Genomic DNA, 17,633 nt, shown 5'->3' with positions numbered 1-17,633 from the left:
TCTGGTTTGTACATTCACATCAGCTGATTTCAGAGTTACAGGATCTGGTAAGAGATCTGGTAAGATCAGTAGGTCTGTGGCGACTCCAAAGACAGTGAGGGATGGTGCGTCACTTCCTGGAAATGGAAGGCTAACTGACCATGGAACAGATCCCTGGAAGGCACCTGCTATATTCCTAGTCTCACTTGTTCTGTCTGTGCCTAGGCAACTCAAGTTTCTTGTCTAAAGCTTTAATTCTTTAACCTACAATTTGTTTTAACTATATATTTTTTCTGTAACGCTACTCTTGTTCTCTAGCCGGTCGAGGTTCTTTCACCACACATTTCCAACCAACTAGCACATGGAAAAGTAAATTACTCACACCCACTGCAAAGACCACAGCTATTCCTCGCTCAAAGTCAAAATTAAATGTACTGTGACTATGACTTCACATGGCCTCAGCCATGTTCTCACACCTTTTGCACTGATTTAAAACACTTTTGTTATACCTTGGCTCTTTCAAACCGTTTAGAGATTTAGAGGGAGATGTACAAATCTTTTGTTAGTCCATATTGTGGTGCATCCCACAGGTTGTCGGTCCTATGGCATCCCACAGGTTGTCGGTCCTATGGTCAGGTCTTGGGCCCCTCTAGCTGTCCAAATCACCTCCTTGACGATGGCCCACTCGATTAGGGCCTGCAATGGACGAACAATCTCAGATAACCCCTCAAGGCCCACGTTTAATAAACTAGGAAGGGAGGCTAGACTTGATTATATATTTGTGCAGTGCAGGGAGTGGAACAGAATATCTGATTTTCAGGTGCTCACTAGGGGGGAGAGTGACCATAATCCCCTGATATTGGATCTTTCTCTAACGGGCGTGTGTTTTGACAATTCATTGCCATTAATTAATTTGGAGGCACCAAATAGAACCATCTTGACTAATAATAAGCGTAGAATTAAATGGGTTAAATTGGCTGACAATCAAAGAGAACTATCCCAACTCTATATGACGGTTGTTTTAGCATTGGATGACGTAGTAAAAATTATAGAGCAGTACTCCTTCCCCAATTTCAGCGGAAAAATGGCTAAGATCAACAAAGAATTATTCTCAACATTGTCTGGTTTATTTAACCCATCTGTTACTCGTATGAAAAGGACTACTAGACGGCCCCATTGGTATAACAGGGCCTGTAGATTGGCCAAGACCGATTTGCTGGATGCAATAAAAAAGAAAGTCTGCAGGGAGGATATCCACCAAAAGAGGCAGATCTACAGGTCTCTAATCTACCATGCTAAATTGGAGTGGGCTTCTGAAAATTGGAATAGCCTAACAGCTGCCCTTCACTCTAGAGACTCACGGAGATTCTGGCTGATTGTGTCTACCGGCACAGATGATGCTGTCGTAGCAATAAAACCAAATATTGCTCCCGAAATTTGGGAAAAACACTTCAGCACACTTTATAGGGCGGTTTCTCTTCCATCTGAGGGTTTAATGCCTGTGGCTGCTGACCACGAACAAGTTTATTTCACCTTGAGCGAGATTCAGCTCGCTATATCCATGCTTCCTGCGGGCAAAGCACCTGGCTTGGATGGGGTCCCTGGTGACTTGTACAAACATGAACCCAGAGTCTGGGCACCATACCTCACTCTATTATTTAATGCAATCCTTGGGGGTATGACAGTTCCTCATACTTGGTTGGGCGCAGAAGTTGTGCCTATCTTTAAAAAGGGGTCCCCCCTGTTACCTGGTAACTATAGGCCTATCAGTCTGATTGATGTTGCTCAGAAATTATTTTCGAGGCTGATCCTAGACCGCATTGCGGATTAGATGGAGGACTCTGATATTCTGAGCCATTATCAGGCTGGCTTTAGAAAGTGCGTTTCAACAACAGACCAGATTTTTAGATTATGTATGCTTTTTTGGAAGACAGTTAAGGTGGAGGGGGGTTCTCTTTATACTGTCTTTGTTGATTTGCGCGCGGCTTTTGATTTGGTTCCGCGCATGAAACTCTGGTCTGTTCTCCACGACTTAGGCCTTCCAGGTCCTCTTTTGCAGATCTTGGTCCGTCTTCATACCAACAACTTCGCAAGGGTCAGATGTGGAAGAGATGGTGGCCTATGATCTAGCTTCCCCGTTGAAAGAGGGGTAAGGCAGGGATGCGCCTTGGCACCCACCCTTTTTTGCCTCTATGTAAACGGTCTCATTTCCCATCTGAACAATGTGCCAAATAGAGACGCCTGCGACTCGCGGGCATAGGTATCTCAGCTATTATGTTCGCCGACGATACCTTGCTTTTAGCCAAGACTCCCATGGGGCTTCAACGAGTTTTAGATGGTTCTGCCTCTTTCTGTGCTGATCGGGGGCTAGAGATCAATACGGCCAAGACTAAATTTATGATCTTTAACCCCCCCAGGTCCTCTCGCCCTAACCCGACTATTAATGGCACAAGTCTAGAGAGGGTTCATACGTTTGAGTACTTGGGTTTGACCTTGAACGAAAAGATGACATGGTCACATCATCAGACAAAGTCAAATCTAAAGTTAACGCAAAAGGTGGGGGGTATTCTGAATCTATGGAATCAATCCATGACACACCCTATCGGCCCGCCACTTGAAATTTACAAAATGCAGGCCCGTGGTGCTTTAATATATGGCGGCGAACTTTGGGGCCACAAATGTGCCCCAGATATTGTCGCCACTGAAAATAAGTTTCTGCGGAATCTGGCTGCTTTGCCACCGAGCACACCACTTCTCCCTCTTAGGCTTGACCTAGGATTGAGATCAATAAAGGAGGAATTAGGTGTGAAGCCCTTAACTTTCTGGAGGCGACTTTGGATAACCCCTGAACTCTCGAGCTATCGCTCTGAACTCATGGAACTTTATCGTCACCAAGCTTTATGCAATATTCCATGGTTCAAGTATGTAAAAGATGAACTAACAGGGTTGGGTCTAACTGCTCTGTGGACAAAACCGCATGAGGCTTGTCGCACTGTATCCCGCAAAGAGTTGGTCGCATTATACCACGATCGCAACTTGACCGCCTCTTTAGTAAATGGGACACTGGGGCCAATGACTAATACCTTCTTAACAATGAAGGCACCCACCTACTTTAAAAAACTGTCCCGCCTGCAAAAATGAGCTTGAGAACGACACCCATCTAATCTTTTTTTGTCCTTTTTATGTGAATTCCAGGAAAAAGTGGATTATTCCCATCTGCAGAAATTGGGGTTTTAGGCACCATTTAGATGCCTACCGTTTGCTGAAATCTGATTTATCCCCCCCTACTGTATTTGCTGTTAGCAAGTATTTAGCAGCTGTATGGAAGATTAGAAGAACTTTTTTAATGAATTAAAAGTTTAAATTGTTTTACATGAGTACTTATGGTTGCAAAATTTCTGTAAATGATATATCCATTTTTTCATGCAGATGTTTCTTGTCTTGGAAAATGTTGTTTTGTTTTTTGTTGTTGGATTGTATTGTATTCTTTTATGACTCTACGAGTCGAAATAAAGATTTAAGAAAGGAAAGGTGCAAAATCAACTGTGAATCATGTGAAAATAGCATTTTAGGATTAGAAAACCACTCGAAGAAAGGATTCACAAAGTTTGCACTGCACAGTGAACAGAGTATTTACTAAGAAAAAAGTAAGGATTACAAAAAGCCTCTTGATGCAAAACAAAAAAAAAATACCACCACCTCAGACTAAGTGGTAAGCAAGTTAAAAATAACCATAGCTTGAATAATTGCTGTCAGAATGATGACCGGTCTGCCTAGTGGTCTTAAAATGTTACTATGTTCAATGTACTACAAACTGACTGTATGTGTGTCACATTTGTACAAGTGTTTCACAAAGTATATGATATGTTGAATGAACAAAATTGTATTTATTACCCATACATGGATGCTGCTGTTTTCCATTGATATTTATGAAAAGTGTTTTACTTTTTTTTTTAAACTTAGGGAAGAATACAATTATGTTGTGTCTAGGAACAGTGTATGAAAAAATGCCTTCCAAAATATATTTTTCGGCTGCCACTCCACTGCTCTGTGCACTTGATGATGTTTTAAATTTACACTTTCTTGCAGTACTTAAGTCTTTGATCTGTCACTTCTGGGAATAGTGCAGGCCTTTGACCTTGAGCATAGCTCCATTCTGGCTGCCAGGAAAAAAAAACAGGCTGCTCCGCTGATTAAGATGGCAGTCCATTCACTAGTTGTAAACTATTTGATATTCTGATATGGATTCCACAATGGTTGCGCTGAAGCCTTTGTGATTAATTACACTTTTAACCTATGTTTTAACAAATGTCATTTTGCGGTGCGCTGTTTGCGATTTCCAAAATATGCGATTTTTATGAATATCCATTTCAACTTTGTACATCTCACCCATATCCCTGGGTTGTGTATCTGATTTCACACGGACAGTCTGATCTGTAGTGTCCCTCCAGTAACCCTGCTGTAAACAGTGACAGTGTTCATCATCCACAGAAGACCCCTGAACTCCCAAGAAGCTCTCTATGCAAATGTTTGCCATAAAACACAACCATCTGTGCCACACAATATTTGCCTCACAGACCATAAATCATCAGAAAGCATACTGTTAGCTTGGAGAACCACACTGCTGCACAGAACAGGCGTAAAAGTGCAAGAGGATGTGTGTAATTGCAAGGCAGGAGGGCAGCGCGCTCTTCACTGTAGCACAACACATCGCCATAGAGGCGCAGAACATGGCGCCAGAGAACATGCAGATAATGTTGCCGCAGACTATGTTAATCTTTTTGCCACAGAATCAGATAGTTGTGCCATCAAATGTGCTTAGTTAGCCTAGTTAATGCGGCTGAGGTTGTAACTCTGTTGATAAGGATACAAGTTTTGTGGGCAGGTCGAGCATGCAGTGAGCACAAAAGGGAGTGTTGGGGGGGGGGGGGGTAATATTATTTAAAGATCAGAGGTGGCACCAGTGTTCTTTCAAAGCAGAGAAGAGAGATGGCTTCTACCTGCAGAAAATGCTAATCTGGTTTGCTTTATTTAGCGGTGATATCACAATCCACCCGACACGACCCTCCCACAGTGCGTCAGATGTCGCCGCGCCTCACCTGTAAAGCAGCGTACCACATGAGCCAGTCCAGGCGGTAGTGGAACGGACTCAAGACACAGGGGCTCCGCTTCAGGTCGCCAGGCTTGCACCTGAACTCGTACTCTTCCCACACCGCGCTGGGGTCGTCGTGGTGCCGGCAGGAGGTCCCTTGGAGGACGATCTCCGTTCTAACCTTTGTAATCCTGCAAGAGGAGAAGAGCTGCTTCACAAGGAAAGATAGTGATGTGTTCATAGCACCACAGAAGACTTATCAATGACTGTGACGTAACTGTAATGAATGATACACACTGCAAGCAGTAGCGGGGTTCAATCTGTGAGGTGGAACCTGCCCAGTAAGCCGGGCTAGGAATGCCAGGCCGTGCCAGCCGCAGTACTACGGATGCTGCCCTCTCACACCGATGAGCACGGGCGCACTCTCAAAGGTGTCTGCAAGTCCAGTTCAATGCTTTGGAGCAGGGTTCTTCAAAGTCGGTCCTGGAATGCCAGATCCATGGCAGATTTTAAACTTATCCCCATTTAGAAAAATTTAGTTATCTCAAAAATCTGGCATGGATCAGGCTCTCCAGGACTGAGTGTGGAGTACCCTGCCTAAGAGCCCAGCGATGACTGTGATTCTGAGCCACCCCAGCCTTTGGTAGAGAACCACATGAAAGAGATGCAGCCCCTTTCTCTACTTCTGAGATCCTAGAGTCCATTGAAGCCCTCGTGCCATCAACAACCAGCTTTCTCCAGAAAAGACCCCTAGCCAGAAACGCATTTTTAGAATGCCCTTGAGGTGGGCTTCAAATAATGACATTTTGTAGTAAAGAGAATCTTACTTTTAGCATAGCACGACACTTACAAATAGCCCTTCTCTGGAAGATGACACAACAATGTGAAATTGCAAGAATACATCAGACCTTACCGAAGAGACCATAAGACAAATGGGGCACTGAAGAAGAGAAGAGAAAAAATGGATTGGACCCATTTTACGGAACGGGACATTCTGAGGCTCGAGGTCACTCAGGTATATATTGAAAATAAAATAGACAGCAGGTGCAGTTAGGTATTAGTGTTTAGATTTTGCCCAATTGTTCTCCCACGCAAGATATCTCCTCATACCTTGTTGTGAGTTGCAAAATGGCCATCATTGAAAGGAATTTAATGCTACGTAGCAAGCAACAGCGGACCGCAATAGCCGCACCTCCCTGCTGTACTCCTCTTGTGGTTATCTGAAAGTGATGAGAGTTGGTGTGCACTTGCGACTCCTTGACCTGCCGTTGTTGGGTGCCAACTTCCAAGCAGAATAGAAACTGAACAAACTTGCAGAGGTGCACTCCCAAAAAGTATTTTCAATAAGTAAGACTGACATGTTCCTTTATGTAAAAATAAAACTTTATTTTAAACGTCATCAGACAACATGAGCTCCAGCCAACGCGTTTCATTCATTAGAGAATGAACTTCTTCAGGGCAATGATGATTTGACAATAGCTGGGGAGCCGTGGTTCTTTGTTCCCCAAGGATTGCAATTAGTGGGATGAAGAGTGTGTGATAGTAGTGCTCTTTGTAGTCATCCAAAAGCACGGGTGCATAGCAGGTGCAAATTAATGCTTCATGCTGTGGCCTCCTTGATAAGGGCCTGGATGCATGATCCTGAAGTGCTGTATGTCTAGACCTTTCGGAAAATGTTACTATTTTCAATGTATTGCAAACTGACTGTATGTGTGCCACATTTGTACCTTTCGGAAAGGTCTAGATGTACAGCACTTCAGGAGCACGCATCCAGGCCCTTATCAAGGAGGCCACAGCATGAAGCATTAATTTGCACCTGCTATGCACGCGTGCTTTTGTATATGCTCCACGGGTAGGACAAAGACATGATGGACAGCCTAAAACAAATAACGCCAGTAATAAGGAAGCAAGTCAATGTGAGTTACAAAACACAAAGCCAATGATAAGCGACGGGTGAAAGCATTCCTAGGGAAGCCTTGCGCATGTCCCCAATATGTCTTTTCAACAAGAGAGCTGGACTGTCTGGTAGGCTTCTACCTAAAAAATACTAATATTAATGCCAAAGTCTGACTTCAAAACTGAAGACAAAGCCCTGACATTCGCCAACTACATCACAACCCTTCCTCCCTACAGGATTTTCTAAAGGATTTCCAATTCACTGTTGGCCCCATCCATACTCTAGTGGCAAACCTCCCTCCTAGTTCTCCCTCCCTTTAGCTGTGTTCTGTATCACAGTGGACGAGCAGTCGGAGTAAGCTTCAGGTCTCGGTGGCTTTCACTATGTCATTGGTTGCTTCAGGTCCTGTGTTCAAATAATGTGACAAGGCTTCGGGTAGGCCAGGGAAGCCATCAAGATGTTGACGTTGGCAACATAGACAGTCCACCTTCAGTAACTGGGGCGGAAAAGACTACTTGGATACAAAGGCTTTCTTCTCCTGCTTTTCTGCGTGGGTCCCTTACCACCAGTCTCACCCTTGTCCTCTTGGCAGCTTGGGCCTTTATTATGCATACAGCCACAACGGGGCTTGGATGAAAAGACTTGCCCACATGTTTTCCATAAGGACGTAATCACACCAGTGACACATTTTGTGCACTAGGTTACAAGTGGTGTGTAAATATGCAGGTGCTAAGAAGCATCTTTGCAATGACTGACTCCAACCTCTGGTGCTACAGGGCTCCTTCCAGCAGAAGGGAAGCTGCTATTGGTTGATTAGGTTTAATATTTCTTTATTGAATTTTGCCCACAGCATACATACAACAAAAAGAAGTTGCGCGTTTGACCACACGCGTTGCGGGGAAAGCAATAAAGTTTTAAGTAACAACCTCAACAACCATCTCCCACCCTAGAAAACCCACCCCGAAACCCTCCCTTCCTCCCGCCACCCCTGCTTGCGTATTTCGGGACTAATCAGTTGTAGCCTCTTGCATCGGTTCAGTAAGGCGCAACAGTCTCAGGTATTTAGGGCAGGTAATTTTGTTGATCTCGGAAGAGAGCAACAACAAAAAGGGTCCTCACAGCTTGGAGAATGAGATGCCCTTGTTCGTAAGCGAGAGGGAGATCTTCTTCATGCCAAGAATGTACCACATGCGATGTAGCCATCCCATGTGTGTAGGCAGGCGGGTGGAACCCCAGTGTGCAAGAATGTTTTGAAGGGAAGCCCCTAGTGCCAATGCAATTTGGCGGCCCCATACGTGACTTGAGAGGAAACAGAAGAGCGTTCGGCAAACCCAGGAGAATATATACTGGTAACCGTGAAAGGTCCGTGTCGAAATGGGTATCTATGTCCAGTAATACCTGCTTCCAGTAGGATTGCAAACGAGGGCAGTCTTATAAAATGTGGGTCAGGGTACCCTGTGATCCGCACCCTCGCCAGAATAGCGGATCTTTTAATGGGTTGCATTTGTGGAGTCGGACCGGAGTATGATACCAGTACGTTGCTATTTTGGTAGCTGTTGCTACATTGGCTTTATTACGTGCAGAGTGTTTAGCCCCGTAGTAAATGTACTCCCAGTTGCGCTGAGTGAAAGTGAATTCTAATTCTAGTTCCCATCTCTTTTAGCTTGGTGTCTTATGAGGGGTGGGGACCTGTCTGATCAAGCAGTATAGCTGCGATATAAAATGAGCATTGTCTAGCTTAGTGAGTAACCACTTTTCAAACGTAGTGAGGCAGCACTGCGCTAGCGGGCGGACATCCGGGTGCATGACCCAGTGCCTAATCTGCTGGCAGTGGAAGCGTTCCGATTCGGGAAAACCCTGCTGGCTGTAGAGATCTTCGAAAGAAAGTTGATACTCCTCATCAAACAAATGCCTAATTGATCTGCTTCCCTCCCTCGTCCATCGTGTGATGCCCTTTGCGTCCATCCCCGGGGAGAAGGATGTATTTTCGACAATGGGCGTCAGAGGGGACGGAAAGGTCGTAAGGTTCCTTTTGGCCGCTATCTTGTCCCAAGCTAGTAGGGGGACTCTTGTCATGCATGAGACATATAGATTCTTAGGTCTGGCTGCTTTTGCCAAAAAAGGTATCTGCCATAGTGCCCATCTCACTAGCGCTCTATCTATAAAAATCCAACGATTTTCCGATTCTGGGTGGGACCACTCAACGAATGTCTTAATCTGGGCCGCCCAGAAAAAAATCTTGTAAATTTGGGATCCCAAGACCACCCTCCCCCGGGGGTCTATAACTCGAATCTCGCTGCATTCTGGGTCGCTTGCCTGCCCATATAAAGGATTCTATCTCCTGTTGAAGCATGCACAGCATGCCCCGAGGTGGTTCCAAAGGAACGCTCTGGAAGATAAATAAAATCTTGGGTAAGACAGTCATTTTAATGGAAGCTACTCGGCTGAGCCACGACAACGCATGTGGTTTCCATCGGCGTAGGTCTTCCCTCACCTGACGAAGTAATGCGGTATAGTTCAGTGACACAGTGTCAGTCATTAACACCGAGAGTTGTAATCCCAGGTAGGGAATAGCCGTATTTGCCCATTGAATGGCAAGTGCACTCTTTAAGGAGCAAAGTGTGGAGGGTTTTAGGGTACAATTAAGGGCCTGCAATTTTTGTACATTTAGTTTGAAGCCTGCGGCTTGAGAGAAGCACTCGAGTTCCGACAATACAGCTGGGACTGATGTCGTGGGGTTCTTCAATGACACTATTACATTGTCTGTGTACAGGCTGATCATGTGTGTGTCCTCCGCAAAACGAATGCCAGAGACAAGCGGATTATCTCTAATGCGTAGAGCCATTGGCTCCATGTATATTTGTCCGGAGTGGGAGGGGGAATCGAAACCTGACTTTGGTGAGCTATTGGACCAGCACCGCCATCTTTTTATCAAGAAGGTGCGGTCTAGTTGTTGCACGCTGGGGTCCTTAAAATAGGACGCTGCGCGAGTGAGCCAGACCCGTAACTAAGCTATCAGTGTATTGCTCCTCGCTGAACTCACTGCTAATCTTTGCGTTTTTGCACATGTCCGGACTCTTTTAAAATATTTTAATCAATTTTTCAAAACTTCCTGATCTGTTGTGTTGAATTTGAACTATGCTTGGAGTATTTTTGTCCGGAGTGGGAGGGGGAATTGAACCCTGACTTTGGTGGGCTTTTGGACCAGCAATGCCATCTTTTTATCAAGACGGTGCGGTCTAGTTGTTGCAGGCTGGAATCCTCAAAACAGGACGCTGTGCGAGCGCGCCAGACCCGTAACTAAGCTATCTGCCGCTGACCGCGGCCCCCGCAGGGGGCCACTCGGCGGTCGGCGCCTTAGTGGCCCCGGGGCCCCGGTCACCCCTCCCCACTCCATACTTCGGGGGGGGCGGGGGCAGGGTTCCTGATCTGTGCCCCCCTCCGTGTCAGGGGCCGGAAGTGACGCGAAAGGCGCGTCACTTCCGGGCCCAGGTGTGAGGGGAAGGCTATTTAGCCTTCCCCCACCCTCACTGGCGACCTCTTTGTCGCCCACCTCGCCTATTTGTCGGACGCCGAGCCGTCTCGCGGGGATCGTCGTAGCCGTCGCCTATCGAGCTGGAACTGCGGAATACTCGGTGAGTTGCCGTCTTGCCCTCTCGCCCCGGCCCTGTCCCTGGGCAGTACCAGGATACGGGGCCCTGTGGTCGGAGTACCACGGGCGGGGGGGGGGAGCGTGCACAGAGCAAGGCTCGGGTAGATTTCGCTTCAAGAGCGTGCGATCGTTGAGGAAATGCTGTGTTTGTCGTGTTTCCCGCTGCCACTGTTGGTTAGCGCAGGTGGGGACGCAACCGTGCCGGCTACCCGGCGTCCATCGGCATACGGGCCGCCATCTTGGGTGTGGGGCTTAGCGTTTCTCCTTCGGCGCAGGGTCGTGTCTCGCGCTAGAGGAAGGATTATGCGTAAGAGCGAAAGTATATTGCAGGTCCGCACTCCCAAATGGTTTGGTGTCCCCAGGGTGGTCCTGCAGCGCGTCTCGGGGCCGCGGTCGCTTTTGTGACGCGGGATATATAACTCAATCCCCCAGTGCCTATCTGTATGTAAAGGCGGTGCGAATTCGGGGTGATCATTTAAATCTCCCCGGGCCGATGTATGCAGGTAAATGCGGGCTACGCGCTCCTATACCTTCGGGTCGAGCTTGCGCTGGGAACCGGGTCAAATCACTTAGTCTCCCAGTGCCCGCGTGGGTATGTAGTTACGGTGCTCGGTACAGCGCCCCAAGTCCTTCGGGCGAGTTTGCGCAGGGGCTCTGGGCAAATCCTTTAATCGCCCCGTGCCCGAATTTGTATGTAAGTACGGGGATCAGGTATAGAGCTCCATGGCCTTCGGGTCGAGTTCGGGCCAAATCAGTCGCCGAATCTGTCGCCGAGGAAGGTTGCGTGCCTCGCGGTGGTCGGAGCACGCGGGCTCCATGGTAATGTTGCCTGCTGGTTACAGGTCCGATTCCCATATAGTCCTTTATTGATTTTAGGGAGTCATCCTCCACCCCCCCTCACGCTGCTTGCGCGGCCGCCTAGGGTGCAGGGGGCGGGCAGCAGGCTTCGTTTTCCGGGGCATAATAGTGCGCTGTCGACGAGGAAGGTTGCGTGCCTCGCGGCCGTGGCGCCGTCCTTTACTGGGCCCCCCAGGTGGCGTCTGCACCGGCGATTCTGGGCAAACGTTTTATCTCCCGGGCTTGAATTTGCGAGGTGTCACGTCCGCCCCGGGGATTCTGGGGCTAAACGAGTATTACCTCTCGGGGCCGGCACGTACAAGGTGTTGCGCCCGCTCCGGGTCTTCGGGCTGAATCAAGTATCTCCCCGGGCCTGGCTGGGCCAAATCGGTTACTACCCCTGACTGTGCAATGTAAATGCGGTGCTCACATGTAAGCGCTGATTACACACGGTTCGCGCCACATGAAATGGGCAATGTATTCCTCTGTGGCCTGGCTCGGCCCTGTTTGGTTTGTTTGGTGGGGTCTGGGGGGGGGGGACGGCACCCAGCAAGCATAGCGAAGGCCCGGTCCCACAGTAGGCTGGTTCGGGTGTCCCAGCAGGGAGCGGGTAGCCGCCCTCAATCCGCATTGCCCGAGAGTTTGCGGGTAGATAGTAGCAAGGGGCCGATCCAGGGGGCTATGCATGGCGTCCGAGAGTGGCCTGAGCAGTGAAGGGGGATCACGGAGTTGCGTGTAGTGGCCCGGAATTGGTAACGATCATCCTGGGTCGGGGAGGCGGGCTGCGCTTTGTAGTCGCGTCTCCCCTTTTGGGCAGCGCGGGTACTACCAGGAGCGATAGCTCAATGGTAAGTCTTGTGCCTGTGGTTATAAAGGTTTTCACAGGACAAGGGTTCGAGTCCCGCGAACGCGGTCAAAGTGTCATAAGTTGGCACAATTTCAAATTCTTGTACAATTAATTTTGGTGAGGACAGTGAGTTGGCCCCCGTGCCTGAATATGTAATGTAAAGTGTGCCAATAATTTGTAGGCATGCTACAATAAAGGCAAGATTGTAGTGTGGAAGGTAGTGTGGGGGTGGGGCGCAAGCGAGTACCATGTTGCTTGCTGAGGGCAGACGCAAACAGGGTGTGCATGGTGAAACGTGATGTGTATGAGCACCTGTGTCCTCTCCCCCCCCCCTCCAATCACCCCCCCCCACCCTTTATCTTGCGGTACAGCCACGCCTTTTTTCGTGTTTGCATTTCTTGCGCTTATGCTGGTTTCTCTTGCAGTACATTCGTCCGCTTTCACGGACCGGAGGATTATTAAGTGGCGACAGAGAGACGTGAGACAAATACCATCCGTATTCTGGGCCCAGACGGGAGTAAGTACGGGCAGTTGGGGGATGGGGGTACCTCTCGGAGTAGCATGTGGCGCTCAGGAGCGAGGAACTAACCTCAAAGGGGGTGAATAGGCGGTTAACTTTCTCTCTTTCCCAATTGCAGATAAGAGAGAACAACTGCTAAGTGATGGACAGCCAAGGATTATCCCCCCCCCCTTTCACACCAGGGACACAGGTTGAGGAGTCCGTGCCGGACAATCGGAGGAATCACGGATTGCCGCTTTCTTGGAGCTGACGAGGGCCAAGGGTTTAGCTTGGGCGACGGAACTGTTGAAAGCCAGTACCCCCCCAGATTCTGGGATAGCGATGGACGGTCCAGCTACGGATAAGGATGTAGGGGAGGTTGCGGGCCCGTCACGGTCGAAAAGAATCCGCCGCCCCACGAGCAAAGACTTTCCGGTTGAACAACCACCGGCTCGGAATAGAGCGGCCCCTCCTCACAGGGCCTCAGCGCCCCCCCAGGCGGCGGTTAGTTTGGGGACGGGGGCGCTCAACGGACTGCCTGGTCCGCCCCAGGCGACATTTGCCTCAGCAGAGGATGTGGGTAAGCTTTCAGACACTTTAAAAGACTTCATGGCTGAGGTCAGAGCCGGTCTGCTGCTTGCCAGGTCACCCCTAGGGGTTGGTCCGCCCGCCCCACCGCCGCCGACTGTCCTCCCGGCGCCGGGGGGCTTCACGCAGGTGTGGTGTCAGCCGCCGGCTGCGTTGGAACCTCCTCCGCGGCCCACACCCCCAGCTGCTGCTGTGGCCGAGAGCGCGGCAAGTGCGGTCGATACTGCAGTAGTAGTGGTACCGACGCCGGCACCGACGCTAGCAGTAGCACCTAAGCCCCTAGTTACCACGGCCCCGCTAGTATCGGGCCGCTGTTCACTCGCTTGGATGGTCCCTCTAGTGGCCAAAGAAGGGATTTGGCGCAGGGAATTTATTGATATCTTCACCCTTCTCATGCATGGGGCGGAGGGAGTAGATACCAGGAGGATGGGCAACAAGGAAGAGGACAAGCGGGTGCGGTACCATGTATATCCCACCAAAAATATTGTGACTTGGGGCCAGGCCTTTGCCATTTTTGCAGCAGTAATAGTGGAGAAATTCCCAGATGAAGGGCCTGGTCTCTTCCACTATGCAAGCGTGATTACTGAAGAGGCTGCTAAGGGTGGGGGCATGGGATGGTACCACTACGACTGTGACTTCCGCAGACAGAGAGCAATCTGCCCAGATCTTGAATGGGACCAGTTGGAGGTCCGTTTATGGGTAAAACACATGGGCAAGCATACTGAGGGGTCTACGACGAAGTCAGGTACAGAGAACGGTGTAAAGAGCAAAGAGAAAGAGGATAAAAAGGAGAAGAAATGGGAGAGCAGGAAGTCCTTTCGGGGCGGGCGTGGGGGGGGTCGCAGGCCTGGCTTTCGGGCACGGTCTTCTGGAACTTGCAGGCTCTTCAATGCAGGGTTCTGCTCCTGGGACAAATCATGCCGTTTCTCCCACAACTGCAGCGTGTGCGGGGCACCCCATGCCGCTACCGCATGCTCCAAGCGCGACTCCCCCGACAAGCCTTCATCAAGCAAGTAGCCCGGGGGGTTTCCCCCCTCCTGCGCTTTGGCCCCCTGCGTACACAGCTGCCAGCGCGCATGTCCTAGCCCCTCACGATCATGTGAAAGGGCCCTCTCCCATCTGCGTAAAGAACCTCCTCAGCGCACTCCGCGGTTACACTGGCAAGGAAGGGTCCATCATTTCTGAGGGTTTCTTAGACGGTTTCCGCATTCCTTATCAAGGCCCCTTAGTGAGCAGGGATGCGGAAAATCAGAAATCAGCTAGGGAACACCCGGAGGTAGTGCGGGATAAAATAGCGAAGGAGGTATCTTTGGGCAGGGTGGCGGGCCCATTTTCCTCACCCCCCATGCCCCACTTTGTGATTTCTCCCCTGGGGGTGGTACCAAAAAAGGAGCCAGGGGCTTTCCGACTTATCCACAACCTATCACACCCTGAAGGGGATTCCGTGAATTCCTGGTTGGACGAGGGTCAATGCTCAGTGTCTTACTGCTCCCTAGACCTGGCAGTCGACATGATCAGGAGGGCAGGGAAGGGAGCCTGGTTGGCCAAGTCTGATATCGAATCGGCCTTCCGGCTCTTGCCAGTACACCCGGACAGCCAACACCTTCTGGGCTTCAAGTGGGGGGACCAGGTCTTTTATGATAGGTGTATGCCCATGGGATGCTCGGTGTCTTGTGCGTACTTTGAGGCGTTCAGCTCCTTCCTACAGTGGGCCTTAACAAACAGGTATGGCATTGAGGGAGTGACCCACTACCTGGATGATTTCCTGTTCATCGGGGGAGCTGACTCGCAAGAATGTGCGCGGGCACTGCAATGTTTCACGGAATTGGCAGGACACTTGGGCGTACCTTTAGCTCCTGGTAAGACCGAGGGTCCGGCGCAGGTTTTGGTATTCTTGGGCATCGAGTTGGACACGGTAAAGGGCGTGTCCCGACTCCCTGTGGATAAGGTACAGGCCTTGCGTCAGGAGATCTGCGATCTACTGGGTAGGGACAAGGCTACTCTAGGCGAAATCCAATGCCTGCTAGGGACCCTGAATTTTGCGCTAAAGGTCATACCCATGGGGAGGGTCTTTGCACGCAGGCTAGCTAGGGCGACTGCTGGTATAAAAAAGAAACATCACTGGGTCAAGCTGGGGACAGGGCTGAAGCAGGATCTGGTGGTATGGAGCGAATTCCTCGCCTGCTTTAACGGGACGGTGATTTGGAAGCAGCCCTGGATTGATAGTCAGGAACTTTGTCTTTTCACAGATGCCTCAGGCAGGGAAGGTTTTGGGGCTATCCTGGGCGAAGAATGGTGCGCGCAGGGATGGCCCAATGTTTGGCGCAGGCGTAGGATCACCAAAAATATTACGGTGTTGGAGCTCTTCCCGATTGTTGTTGCATTACACCTATGGCCGGCGGCATTGTCAGACAGAAAGGTGGTGTTCTGGTCTGATAACATGGCGGTCGTTCAGGCAATTAACAACCAGTCCGCCAGGTGCCGGCTGGTGCTGTGCTTACTAAGGGAGTTGGTCCGGGCTTGCCTGCGCATCAATGTGGAGTTTAAAGCCAGGCACATTGAGGGGATTCAAAATGTGGCAGCTGACGCTCTTTCTCGTTTTCAGTGGCTCCGATTCAGGGAGGCCTGGCCGCGGGCGAGAGCGCAGATGACCCCATTCCCGGACCATCTATGGAGGATCCTGCAGTGGGACTGAGCCTGAGAGCGATGGGAGAAAGAGCTCTGGCCCCAGGTACCAGAAAGCGTTACAGCGCCCACATGGCAACATTCAGAGCAACTTCTGTAGCACTGGGTACTTCAGGGGCTGCGATGGTGTCCCAAGTCCGAGCATTTCTGGTGTGGGCGAGGGGACAAGGGAAGAGCCGTTCATGGGTGGCCAGTCACTTGGCAGCCGTAAGCCACGACACTAGGTTGTCTGGCGGGGCGGATCCCACTAACTCCTATCCCATACGGGCCGCCTTGAAGGGTTGGGCTAGGGAGGAGCCCAGGGCCCCTGATAATCGAGCGCCCATTGATTTTGAAATCCTGAAAGGCATGCTAGGGGCTCTCGAGTTAGTCACCTACTCTCATTACGAGGCCACGCTGTTTTCAGCCACATTCTGCTTAGCATTCTTCGGGGCTTTCAGAGTCAGTGAGTTAGTGGCTAGGTCCAAGGTCGACTGTTCAGGGGATGCGCTGGCAATTTCAGATGTGTCTATCTCCGGGGCATTGACCATTCTGTTACGCAAGTCCAAGACTGATCAGGCGGGGCGGGGGATCAGGGTGGTTCTCCAGCCCCTAGGTGATCCCAGGTTCTGCCCAGTACAATGGGTAAAGGCGTTGTTGGAGCACAGACCGCCTGGCCCTGGTTATCTTCTGTTACATTCAAATGGTACCCCTGTAACTAGATACCAGTTCGAGCAGGTAATCAGGGCTAGTTTAGCCAGGGCGGGGCTCGCCCGGCCGGACAGAAGGTATTCCAGCCACTCCTTCCGCATCGGCGCTGCCACCGCCGCTCACCTGGCGGGTTTAGAGGCCGCTCAGGTGAAGAAACTGGGGCGTTGGGAATCTGACTGCTATAAGGTATATGTTCGCCCGTGAGGCAGCTTTTGGTAATGTGTTGTGATTTATGGTGTGTATCGTTGAAATCACCCTTTCTGATTAAATAACTTGTGTGTACACCATGTCTCCTCTTTTATTAGGACGAGTGGTGTGGGTGATCGGGCATTCATTTGTCGCCCGGGCGGCCCAATGGGCATTGCACCGAAATTGGATGCGACACTTCCCTCAGACCAAAGTGGAATGGATGGGGGTGCCGGGGATGAGATGGTTCGAACTCAGGAATAGGATCGAGCAGAGACTAAGAGCACACGGGTCCACCTTGCCCCACCTGTTGGTGATACACCTGGGCGGTAACGACCTTGTTACCCTGGGGAGACGATTGCTGTTATTAGCCATGAAAAGAGACTTAGGGGAAATCTGCAAACGTCTGGGCGAGTGTGAGATCGTGTGGTCAGAGATCATCCCCCGCAGGTCCTGGCGGGGAGCTAAATCCTTAGAAGCGGTTGAGCACTCCAGGAGGCGCATTAATGGAGCAATGCGTAAGTTCACAGCCCAAAGGGGTTTGGGCTTTATTCGACATGAGATGATTCGGGGGAACGTAAAGGGGTACTTCGACTTGGATGGAGTACACCTCTCCCAAATAGGCATGGACCTGTTTTTATTGGATTTGAGCGAAACATTGGTGAATAGAGGGTGCAGGTA

At 50.1% G+C, this 17,633-nt stretch overlaps 1 protein-coding gene across 2 annotated transcripts in view; it reads right to left on the bottom strand.

The window, feature by feature from the left end:
* The window catches only part of LMF1 (lipase maturation factor 1), a 1,132,479-nt gene that overhangs the window by 66,665 nt on the left and 1,048,181 nt on the right, over positions 1-17,633 (bottom strand). For both annotated transcript variants that reach the window (XM_085629342.1, XM_085629343.1), the window contains one exon: positions 5,079-5,262. In XM_085629342.1, the coding sequence (XP_085485468.1) occupies positions 5,079-5,262 (184 nt within the window). The remainder of the gene's footprint in view (positions 1-5,078; positions 5,263-17,633) is intronic.

The sequence above is a fragment of the Triturus cristatus genome, chromosome 10 (assembly GCF_964204655.1).
Source record: "Triturus cristatus chromosome 10, aTriCri1.1, whole genome shotgun sequence".
In the NCBI taxonomy this organism is placed as follows: domain Eukaryota; kingdom Metazoa; phylum Chordata; class Amphibia; order Caudata; family Salamandridae; genus Triturus; species Triturus cristatus.
This window is presented reverse-complemented; position numbering and strand designations above follow the sequence as displayed.